This window comes from Choloepus didactylus, chromosome 12 (genome assembly GCF_015220235.1).
Source record: "Choloepus didactylus isolate mChoDid1 chromosome 12, mChoDid1.pri, whole genome shotgun sequence".
Classification (NCBI taxonomy): domain Eukaryota; kingdom Metazoa; phylum Chordata; class Mammalia; order Pilosa; family Megalonychidae; genus Choloepus; species Choloepus didactylus.
Genome location: NC_051318.1, coordinates 79211560 through 79223910, shown reverse-complemented (window position 1 = coordinate 79223910; position 12351 = coordinate 79211560). Strand labels below are relative to the sequence as shown.

The following is a 12351-nucleotide window of genomic DNA, read 5'->3' as shown; positions in this document are numbered from 1 at the left end:
TAAGTTTAGTCTGAAGACCATGAAAATCTCCAAATTAAGGCATCAAAATGAGTATGCCTTCACTGAAGGAAGACCAGTGGCTTCTGGAAAACCTCTGTTAGCTAGGAAGGCATGTGGCTGTTGTCTGCTGATCCCAGGTTGTTTTCCAGCTCCACTCTCAGCTCCTGTGTGTTCTTCAAAATGTTGCTCTTGGGATGTTTGTCCTCTCTTAGCTTCTCTGAAGCAAACTCTTGGCTTGCATTTCCAAAGTTTCAGCAAAAGTCTTCTTTCAGTGGCCGTCTCCAAAACATCTCTCTCAGCTGCTCTCCAAAATGTCCATCAGCTGGTCTGAGGTCCTCCTGTTTCTGAGCTCTTTTATAGGACTCTAGTGACTAAATCAAGACCCTCCTTGAATGGGCAGGGTCCATATTTCTATGGAAATTTTCCAATCAAACGTTTCACTCACAGTAGACTGAGTCACATCTCTGTGGAAATACTCAGTCAAAGGATTCCAACCTAATCAACACTAATACACCTGCCCCCTCAAGATTGCAATAAAGAACATGGCGTTTTGGGGGACATAATACATCCTAACTGGTACACGTTTATTTGGAATACCATAATAAGCAAAATTCATAGATACAGTTGTAGATTAATGGTTACCAGCGACCATGGCAGCAGGAAGGGGGGAGGAGTGGAGGGTGTTGGGGAAGAGGGAGTTATTGCTTAATGGGTGCAGTTTCTGTTTGAGGTGATGAAGAAGTTGAGGTAAATGGATATTAGTGATGGTAGCACAGTATTGTGAATAGAATTAATGCCAATGAGTTGTGTACTTGAAAGTGGTTAATATGAGAAATTTTGAGTTGACTATTTGGTACTACAAGTAAAAATATATATATTAAAGTGAAAAAACAATTCTGTCTCCACCCCAATTTTCCACCTTTCTTCCCAAGAGATAACTAATGTTACCAGTCTCTTGAGCATCTTTGGAGAGAAATTTTAGACATAGACAGTTCTCTGAATTTGTGTCCTTTCCCCACGTAAATGGTAGCACATGATACATACAGATGTTAACTCTTCAGGAGATTTCCTGAGTTAGCATACTTTCTGTCTATCCTTATTGCAATTATTCAGTGCATTGTTGAAGAGTACAGGTCTGGTACTTTGTAGAATTTCACTCAATTTTGCTTGGCTGGTGTTTCCTTATGATTAAATTAAGCATGAGCACTTTTGGCAGTAATAACACAGAAGGGCTTCCTTAGATACTTCATATCAGGAGACCCCTCATGTCAGTCTGTGTTATTGTTGGTAAAGTGAATTTTGAGCATTTAGTTAAGGTAGAGTTTGTCAGGTTTTTCCGTTGTAAATTTACCAGTTTTCCCATTGTAATTAATAAATAATCTGTGGGTAGATTCTTTGAGACAATATATATCTTGTTCCTCATAAAACATTCACTTTGAGATTTTTAAATACACTGATGATTTTTGCCTGAATCAGTTATTACTGTGATGATTACAAAATGTACATATCCATTTTATTTTCACTGTCTTCAAGCTCTGCTGAACTCTATATCTAGGCTGTGTCAGTAGTGCACTGATTTGCCTCTTGGACCTGTCTCTGCCTCCTGAAGTCTTGCTTACCATTTCCACAATTCTCGACTTGCTGTCTCAGAGGAAAGGTGCATTCCCAGGAAGAGTGAGAAGGATTTGAGGCTCAGGATGGTGATATCAGATACGCTGAACTAGTTTCTCTGGTCCCTCATTCTGGTTCCAGAGAAATAAAACAGTTGCTCGTGAGGTTGGTGATATTTTTTGTTGCTTCAAATTTGGACTCTTAACTCTAGAACCCCAATTTTTTTTTTGGCAGGCAGTTCTCTGGAATCAACCCAGCGTAAGGGTTGTTCTTGAATGCCTTGATAAGAGTGCATAATTGGGAAGAGGTATAGCAGGTACGGCACTGTCTGGTTTCTCCATCTTGTATCTCTGCAGAGGGTTCTTGCCTGTTGTCTTGGCTTGATTCTAAGACCCGCTCAGGTACCGTTCTCTGGAATGAGTGTTGAGCTCTTCAATTCTGAAACCAAATCTGGATTCTCAACTCTTCAGTGTTAATTTCTAAAGCAAGTTTTTGTTTAGTAGCATAACCCGGGTAAGGTTTTTAGTTGAAAGTGTCAGTGAGGATTTTCAGTTGATCCGCTGTGAATTTGGTGTGACTCCATCTTCAATGTGTAGTGGTCATTTTGTTTGCAGAGTTTTTCTGGGCCATGTTGAAAGAGATTCCTGGTTGTTCAAACCTGTGACTAGGAGTGTGTCCTGGGCTATTCTGTTTGTTTTTGTGCAGATTTCCTCCCCAGAGGCTTTACGCAACTGCTCTTCAATGCTTGGTGCCTTTGTTACATTACAACATTCATTCCTGGGGTCTGTCCTGCCTTATAGCAGTTAAGTTTTTCCTTTAAGGCTTTTTCTGCTTCTGGTAACTTCCATGTTAGGGTACCCACCCAAAGTAGCCAGATGAGGACAGTGTTCAAAATGCCCATTTCTTTGTTTAGGTGCTCCAGTAATTAATCTGCTTTGGTTGTTTGCACCACTTGCTAACAGTTCTGCTGCAGATCTTTTTTGTTTTCTGGGAGCCCTTTTGTATGCTTGAGCTCTGCCCAGAGTCTATGTGGCCTTGGATCCCTGTGTCCACGTATGTGTATGGCTCTAAATCACTGCTGTGCATGGTTCTGTGGCCTGTGGCTACTGGTTGGAGGTGTTTGGGCCACATTGTTGCCACTGTGTGACTCTGTAGCTGCTTCGGACCAAGTGAAGGGGAGGGGTCCAGAGCAGCAAGTCCAAACTGCAGATCTCTCCTACCTTGTTTTACTGTAATTGAAAGTGACCGCCATATTATAAGCTGTATCAGTTTGATCTCTTTAAACAATTAGAAATCCACTCTTTCAATATGTTGCTTGTTAATATATTCTGTGTCTAAATTCATTTTAAAGATGATTCCCAGGTTTCAACATTATTAACTAGGTAATAATATTTCAGATTATTTTTCTAATATGCTTTAAAGTGAAATTCTTGTTACCGAAGTTTGTTATCTTTAAATTGACTCCTTTTTGAGAAGGTTTTTTTTTTGTTTGTTTGTTTTTTGTTTTTTTAATTGTGTTTTGCTCTTTAGGGGAGCAGCTTGATAAATATTTATGAAATCTATGTGTGAATGTGTGTTTTCCTAAGTGGAGATGAGGGAAAAGTCTTTGCTTATTTGTTAAAGTTAGGTATCATATATTCTACCTAGTTTAAAATGATATGTAGAAGGCTTTTTTTCTTGTTTCTTTTAAGAATCTACTGAAAGAAGTGGATGCCTGCCTGGTACAAATTGTTGCAAATATATTTTTATGTATTTTTGTTTTAATAATTTTAATGACTCACTTTTCTCACAGAGCTTGTCAAAACACAATAGAAGCAATATTGGAACTGAAGGTGGACCACCCCCTTTTGTGCCTTTTGGACAGGTAATGACTTTCACATTAGGAGATTGGTTTTAATCAGGAAAAAATGCTTTTAATTTGTAATCTAGCTGTGTTTGGTTTTGTGTGAAACTATTCAGGGGTCATGAGAGATATATGGAAATATATTAAGTACAAGGCATTTAACAATTGTTTTTTTTTTTTTTTTTCCTCCTTGACTGTAATGCAATTATTGGTATAGAATCTTTTCTCAAGAGCTGTTGACCAAAAGATTAAACCACTTAAGAGCCGTATCTGAAGAGTAATTTACAATTAATATAGACTCTGCGCAGGACTGAGAGAGAAATTCAAATATAAGCAGGCTAAAATATGCTAATTTTTCTCATTTTGTTCAATAAAATAAAATTTGTTCTGAGGGATAAGATCAAGATGAGAACTCAAGGGGCAGGAAGGACACCACTGTATTTTCAGGGGACCTGCTGTCTCAGCTATTCTTCCAAGATTCTGTTCTTCTGCCTCAATCCAAATACCCATCTGTCTTAGTTTCCTCTAGGAGTGCTGTAACAGAGTACCACAGACTGGGTGGCTTGAAACAACAGAAATCTATTATCTTACAGTTCTGGAAGTCCAAAATTAAGATGCCCACAGGGCCATGTTACCTCTAAAATCTGTGAGGCATAATGTATTCCTTGCCTCTCCTGACTTCTGGTGGTGATTTGCTGGCACTCCATGATGTTCACTTTTCAGTCATCATGTTGCAGTCTGTCCTCTGTCTGTGTCTAAATTTCTTCTTCTTAAAAGAACACCACTCACATTGGATCTAGGGCCCACCCTACTTCAGAGGGACCTCTTTATAACTTGCTTATACCGATTTATAAGAAACCTGTTTTCAAATAAGATCACATTCTGAGGTACTGGGTATTGGGACTCCAACATATCTTTTTTGGTGAGCGCAATTCAATCCACAGCACCATCTCAGTCAAGGACTTAATTTTATTTCCAGTTGGTATTTTCCTCCTCAACCACAGCAGTGATGATCCTTCTTCCACATAAACTATATCTGGACTCCCTATTTTCAACCATGCATGGCTGCAAAATGCTACCTTGAATAGCTCTTCAGCTGGCCAGTATCTTCTGCTTTTCTCATTGTGTTCAGCATCAACTTATATCCACAACAATTTCCTCCAAACTCTCCTTGCTTTGTCTCTGAAGATCTGAGAATAACCCCTGTGGTAGCTTGCTCTTTGCCTCTTCATGCCTCTAAAATTTAGCTATTGGTAATCTACCTTGCATCTGCTCTTTGTTATCCTTTGAGAGTGCTGGTTTAGAATGGAAATGAGCTGGGGATGTCATGGGTAAGAAACACAGAGATGTAAATTTCAATAACAAGACCTTTGTTATGTTTTTATTTTTGGTGTCAGTTACAGGTATCTAAGTTGATCAGAAGATAAACGGATAGGATAAGTTGACTACCATCCTGTTCAAAAATGAAAAATTAAAAAATGTTTAATAAGATCTACTCAAAATTAAATTAAAGTCGTATTTGCATTTATGGGTATTTTTAAGGTATTTTCAGAGTATGCTCATTTTTACTGTTTTGGAATAAGGGAGAGTCAAGATAAAAGGAGGTATGGAGCCTAATAGTATGATCTGTGTTGACACTGTTCTCCCTTCTCACAGTGTAATAACTGCCCCCCCAAATGAATACAGGGAGCAAATATTCTATTAATTTATTTTGAGGAAATAGTAAATGATATATTTATAGGAATTTACTTTCCCCTTAACATTATGGTGTTAATATTTCTCTTTCATAAATTACTTACAGTCAACTTTTATTTCCCCAGAGTGACTTATGGATCTGATTATTTTCAAGAATTTGCTATGTGTTTTATAGCTTTTTGGGGTTAGGAAGTATAATTTTAAAAAAGGTATGGTTTCAACAGTGTTATTTGTTTATAGAGGCCATTCTGAAAAATACAGCCTATTTCAGCCTTGAACATGGGTTCAAGATAGATAATGCTAGCTGTGTTTTGTTATCAAAAGGATATATTTAGACTGCTGAAAATATTTTATTTGTATAGCATATTTCTTTGAGAAGATGTTTTAGATTTCTTTTAGTCAATGAATTGAAAAAAATTTCTTTTACAGAACTTTTACAGCTAGGATTAGAATGGAGACTGAATTTAAGAGCTTATTTTTTAGGAAATGGAATGGAGACTCGAATTGAGATTATCTTTTAGGAAATGATGCCTTTTGAAATTTGTTTTATGGAGCTGAAAATCATAAACGTTGCAGCCTGATGTGGGGGGAGGAATGTTTTTAGATTTTTGGTATGTAAGTTCAGAGGCATTCTTTTATATCTTAAAATAAATGTTCTTCCCAGCCTTCATATAATGTGGAAATTAAACTCTTAAATTAACAAGTGGAATTTATCTCTTCTTGTATGCTAGTCTAGACTGCTTGATATCTAAAATGATGTCAAATCATTACCCTAAAATGAAACCTAGATCTTTTGTTTACATTGTTTAGATATGTGTTAGATATGTCACATTTTAGTGTAGTTTTTAATTATATTTACCAGTTACATTTATTTGAAAGTTGTTTTACTCAGTTTTATACCTTTATTTTTAAATCTGTAGGATGGAATTTTATTTTTTTGTAGGCTCTCAACTATTATGAGAGACAATAAATTTTCTTTTGAAGAGTATTCCTTTCTAATGAAAAACCTGAATCTTTTTGGAACTACTAAATTGATTTATTTTTATTTATTTTTACCAGAAGTGTGTATCTCATGTCCAAGTGGATAGCAGAGAACTTGATCGAAGAAAGACCTTGCAAGTTACTATGCCTGTCAAACCTACAATTGATAATGATGAATTTGAAAAGCAAAGGACTGCTGCTATTGCAGAAGTTGCAAAAAGCAAAGAAGTAAGAAACAGATTTAAATCTAATTACAGATTTCTCTTATTTCTCATTATTATGCTCATTTAGATTACTCATGATCATTGCTTTGTTTTCACATAAGATAATTAATTCAACACACCCTTGGCATTATTCTTGCATATTCCATAAGTAGAAAAGGCCCTGCTACCTTATGGAATCTTAAACACATTTTACTCCTATGCTTGTTTTCCAGAATCATCTTGGGAGTTTCAGTAAGTTATTATTGCTAGCAAACCTCCCTTCTTGTCTGCCTCTTCCTTTTCTTTATAGCAGTGTAACAACTGGACATTTTTTATTGCAGAGAGTTTCTTATTATTAGTTGGGCTAGATGTTCACTTTTTCAGGATAATTTTCCCCTGTAAGTGCAATTTCTTACATTTAGAGGGTAAATCAGTGGCTCAGGGTTAACATTTTTGTCAGTTTTTATACTTAATTCCATTTACTATATAGTAAAAATATTTTTTTATCTTTGGATTATATGAATATTTGTATATACATGCACACACATTACATCATTTACTAATGATAGCCAAATGGTTTTCTTTTCATTGTTTTATATTTCTTGCTTATTTTGGAATAGGTGTTTTCTCTAGTTATTAATTGAATTTTAGGTTTTGATAAGAAATTTTAGCACGTGAATTATTTTGCTTAGACAGATTTTTAACCAGTGAGATCAAAATACAGTTTCATTCATTCAGAACCACTAATTAAACTTAGCTAATTTGAAGTTTAAGTAGGAGAATTTTTGAATATTCATTGTTCTTCTTTCTGTGTGTCCTTCTATCATCAGTCTCATAGGGCCAAGAGTACGAACTCTGGAGTTAGATAGCCTGTAAGCCTATCCAGCTAACATCCTTGGATAGGTTACTTTAGCTTTTTGTGCCACATTTTTCATCATCTATGAAATGGGAGTAAAAATAGTACCTACTTTATATGGTTGCTGTGAGAATTGAAATTGATAATCTTTAAAAAAGCATTTTGAATAGTACCTGGCACTGATCGTGTCACTCCTTTGCTTTTTTTTTTTTTTTTTTTTTTTTAAATTTTATTTTGAAATAAATTCAAAGTTATGGGAACAGTTGCAAAGACAATACAAACCCCATACACAGAACTCCAGCATTCCCTAATCCCCTCCCCCGATACCCTGATCCACTAACTGTAACATGTCACACCGCTATTTCTTTGCCTCCTCTCTCCCTCCGTCCCTCTCTCCCTATCTACCATCCATCATCTATTTCTCTGTCTTCTGAACATAAGAGAGCTAGCTGCACACATCCTTGAACAAACACTATAATTCACATATACAATTCCCATGAACAAGAACATTCTTTCATGCAATCCCATTAAGCGCAGCTAAGAAGTACAAGAGATTCAACAAAGATACAAAGCTTACATTCTATATTTCCTTTTCTTTATGTCTCAACTGTGTCCCTTTGAATCTCCTGTCCTCCATCCTCAGATCCCATCCAGGGTCATCCTTGGCATTCAATCGTCATCTATTTAGACTGTCTTTTTTTTTTTCCCCCGTCAATTGTGGAAACGTATATACAGCCTAAATCTTCCCATTCCACCCCCCTCCCTAGCCTTCCATTAGTGGGGTTAATCACATTTAGAATGTTGTAATGGTATCACCTTCCCACCATCCATTACTAGAAATTTCCCTTCGCCTCAAACAGTAACCCTACACTTATTTCTTAACTCCCCATTGCCCCTTCCCCCACTTCTCTTAACCCATACTCTACTTTTCATCTCTGTGGTTATATTCTCTGATAATTTCTTTGTGTTTACTGTGGGGCTTAAAATTAAACTTTTAAATCCATAACAATCTTGTTTTTCTTTGATACCAACTTAATTTCAATAGGTCACATAAACTATGTACCTATACTCCTCCATTACCCCACCTTTATATAGTTCTTGTCGAAAATTACATATTTTACATTGAGTTCAAAACCACTGATTTGTCAGTAGAGTTTTTGTATTTTTTATCAAGTAGAAAGTAAATAGTGGAGTTACAATTCAAAAATTATTGACTTCTATTTGTATTCCATTGTGGTCAGAGATTGTGCTTTGAATATGTTCAGTTGTTTTTTGTTTTTGTTTTTGTTTTTGTTTTTGTTTTTAATTTATTGAGGCTTGTTTTATGTCCCAGCATATGATCTATTCTGGAGAAAGATCCGTGATCACTAGAGAAAAATGAGTGTCCTGGTGATTTGGGATGTAAGGTTCTATATATGTCTGTTAAAATTCTCTGTATCTCTTTCTCCTTTCTTTGTTTCTCTGTCGGTAGGGCTCCCTTTAGTATCTGAAGTAGGGCAGGTCTTTTATTGGCAAACTCTCAGCATTTGTTTGTCTGTGAAAAATTTAAGCTCTCCCTCAAATTTGAAGGAGAGTTTTGCTGGATAAAGTATTCTTGGTTGGAAATTTTTCTCTCTCAGAGTTTTAAATATGTCATGCCACTGCCTTCCCACCTCCATGGTGGCCGCTGAGTAGTCACAACTTAGTCTTATGCTGTTTCCTTTGTATGTGGTGAATTGCTTTTCTCTTGCTGCTTTCAGAACTTGCTCCTTCTCTTCAGTATTTGAGAGTCTGATCAGAATATGTCTTGGAGTGGGTTTATTTGGATTTATTCTATTTGGAGTTCGCTGGGCATTATGCTTTGTGTATTTATATTGTGTAGAAGGTTTGAGAAGTTTTCCCCAACAATTTCTTTGAATACTCTTTCTAGACCTTTACTCTTCTCTTCCCCTTCTGGGACACCAATGAGTCTTGCATTTGGATGTTTTATTTTATCTATCATATCCCTGAGATCCTTTTCGATTTTTTCAATTTTTTTCTCCATTCTTTCTTTTGTTCTTTCATTTTCTGTTCTGTGGACCTCTAGGACACTAAGTTGTTGTTCAGCTTCCTCTAATCTTGTGTTATGAGTATCCAGAGTCTTTTTAATTTGGCCAATAGTTTCTTTTATTTCCATAAGGTCTTCTATTTTTTTATTTAATCTTGCAATTTCTTCTTTATGCTCTTCTAGGGTCTTCTTTATGTCCCTTTTATCCTGTTCCATGGTCTTCTTCATGTCTTTTATATCCTGTGCCATGTTTTCGTTCCTCAGTTGTAATTGTTTGATTAATTGTGCCAAGTACTGTGTCTCTTCTGATATTTTGATTTGGGTGTTTGGGCTCGGGTTCTCCATATCATGTGGTTTTATCATATGCATTAAGATTTTCTGTTGTTTTGGCCTCTTGGCATTTGCTTTGCTTGATAGGGTTCTTTCAAGTTGTAAAAAAAAAAAAATACCCATCTAATTTTTCAGAAATACAAGTTGGTGGCATACACTTTCTCCAACTAACCAGCAGATGGCGTCTGCCAGTCGCCTATACCCCTCAAGTCAGTTCTGTCTCTGTGGGGTGTGGCGAAATGATTTTTGTGGGGTTCAGTTGGTGAACTCAGTTTGGGTTTGTTGTTGGAGCTGTCCTCCCTGAACGTGGGGCATGTGTCTGGGTGGTCAGGGAGGCAGGGCAGCTTTGATATTCAAACCTCCCAGGTGTTCCCAGAGATTCAAGGCTGCTGCAAGAGTCTAAGCCTTCATTTCAGTTTTGCCCCCAATTTTCTCTGTCACTGACCCACAAACCACTGGCATTGATGTAGCGTCCCTGGGTCTTCCGAGCGGACCCCCCTTCTCAGCTGTGATCTTTCAGGACCTCTGCTGAGGGAAGGTTGTGCTATATCGCTAGTGCATGTCGTCCCTCAAGGGAAGCCCCGGGCTGCCGGGCCATGCAGGGTCGCTGTCTGTCTGATGCAAAGATTAGCCTATAATTCTTGACTGGTGGAAGTTCTGAACAAAAGGCAGGTAGCAGATCTGGGCCCCATCCCTTTCCTCTCAGAGAAGATAGACTCCTTAGGGGGAGGTCATTAGCATTTCATTGGTCTCTCTCCACCTGTGCTACACCGTTGTCTGGGTCACAGAACTGGGAACTGAAAATGGCTGAGGCTTTCTCCACTGAGTCGAAAAAGGAACAGAGCCAGTCCTGGGCAACCCTCTGGCTCTCCAAGGTCAGCCACCACCCAAAACCTCCGCCTACCTGCTGGGGACTCGCACCTCGTAGTGAGCAGTTCACACCCGCTAATTAAAACCCCAGTTGGAGCTCAGCTGAGCTATATTCACTTGCTGGGAGAAAGCTTCTCTCTGGTACCACGAGGCTCTGTAGCTTGGGCCATGGGGGAGGGGTCTCTCGATTTGGATCCACAGTTCTTACTTACAGATTTTATGCTGTGATCTCGGGCATTCCTCCCAATTCAGGTTAGTGTATGATGAGTGGACGGTCACGTTTGTCCCCCTGCAGTTATTCTGGATTATTTACTAGATGTTTCTGTTTGTTGTTCCAGGGGACTACTTAGCTTCCACTCCTCTCTATGCCACCATCTTAGATCCTCCATTCCATAAGTTTTTGTTCTTGAAACTTTGCTAAATCCCAAGGTTCCCAGATAAAAGAAGCTTCTTTGAGGAAAGGCTGCTGGCATCTGGGGTTCCTCTTTCTCATGTGAAGGCACATGGCAATGTCTGGTCTGCTGGTCCTTCTCTCCTGGTTCTGGTTTCTATGGCTGTTTCCAAATGTCTCTGGGCTTTTCTCACCTCTCTGTTCTCTGGGCTTTTTGTTGTCTTTTATCCTCTTCACAAAGGACTCCAGTCTCCTTTGCTTTTAAAGCTCTCAATTGATTCTTTGCTATTCAGTCTTTCCTCTCTTCTGTGGCACATTTAAGAAAAATCATTTTTAATATTTCTAAAATTAATGTGTCTTACAGTGTTTTCATGACATATGTTCCCTCTTTCCCAAGAAGCTATTAAAATTACAGAGTTTCACGAGTGAGGATAATAGGTACATATCAATTTTCTTACTGATAGATTTTTTTTTTCCCCTTTTATCTCAAACAAACTTTCCTCCCAAGGATTTTGTTTGTTGTTGCAGCTATCTATTTACTAGAATATAGTTAGCATACTTAATATGCTTTACTTTTGAAAAATCATAAGCAATCACATTTTCTCATAAGTAGTTGATAAAGAATCAAAGCTCTTTAAATGTGAAACAGACTTCAGAGCTCCTCAATTTATATTATTAGAAAGTTTATGGAGGTTCAAAAAAGCAAAGGGACTTAGTGTTACACAGTGATAATTTTGGTACTAAATCTATGTGTAATATAGTAGAGGCTACATATATTTAATATATACGTTTGAACACCAGAATCATAGTAGAGTTGTTCTGAAAAGATATTTTATAATCATCCATTTAAACAGTTATGTGGATTTGGTGGAATCTACTACAAATGACCAAGCCATGATATATATTCATTTACTCCATTTATCATTCATTCAGTCAGTATTTGTTGAAAACCTACTGTATGCCAGGACAGTTTTAAATACTTGGGTTAAATCAATGAACAAAACAAACAAATATCCCTGCCCTTATCAAGTTTATGTTTCAGTAAGGGAGACAGATCACAAACATAATCAATATGTACATGATATATGTTAGAAGGTCTTAAGTGCTATGGGAAAATGAAAATGTAGAGTAGTATGATGTGTCAGGAGTGCCATTTGTTGTGGGGGGAGGTTGCAGTGTAAAATGCCCTGGTCAGAAATTGAGAATTCTCTAAAACCCTTGTTTCGCTTACATCCTAAGTAAAGTGATCTTTGGAATGAATATATGTATTGGAGAGTTGTAGGCATATGAATGGTACTTAAGACCCTGAGGATAAATGAGATCGCCAAGGGAATGAGTGCTGATAGTGAAGAGAAAAGGGTAAGGAATAAACACTGTGGCATTCCAAACTTATGAGGTTGGATGGAAGAAGTTGAGTCAGCCATGATGTGAACTGTGAGAAAGGATAAAACCCAAGAAAATGCAGAAAATGTTTCATGGAGGAAAAGTCTTGAATGGTATTAAAGGCTGTTGAAAAGTCATATAAGATGAGGATTGAGAATTAAT

The 12351-nt window shown here is 37.4% G+C and overlaps 1 protein-coding gene across 6 annotated transcripts in view; it reads left to right on the top strand.

Annotated features, from left to right (window-relative positions):
• The window catches only part of TDRD3 (tudor domain containing 3), a 291817-nt gene that overhangs the window by 177712 nt on the left and 101754 nt on the right, over positions 1–12351 (top strand). For all 6 annotated transcript variants that reach the window (XM_037799609.1, XM_037799608.1, XM_037799611.1 and 3 more), the window contains 2 exons: positions 3404–3475; positions 6209–6358. In XM_037799609.1, the coding sequence (XP_037655537.1) occupies positions 3404–3475; positions 6209–6358 (222 nt within the window). The remainder of the gene's footprint in view (positions 1–3403; positions 3476–6208; positions 6359–12351) is intronic.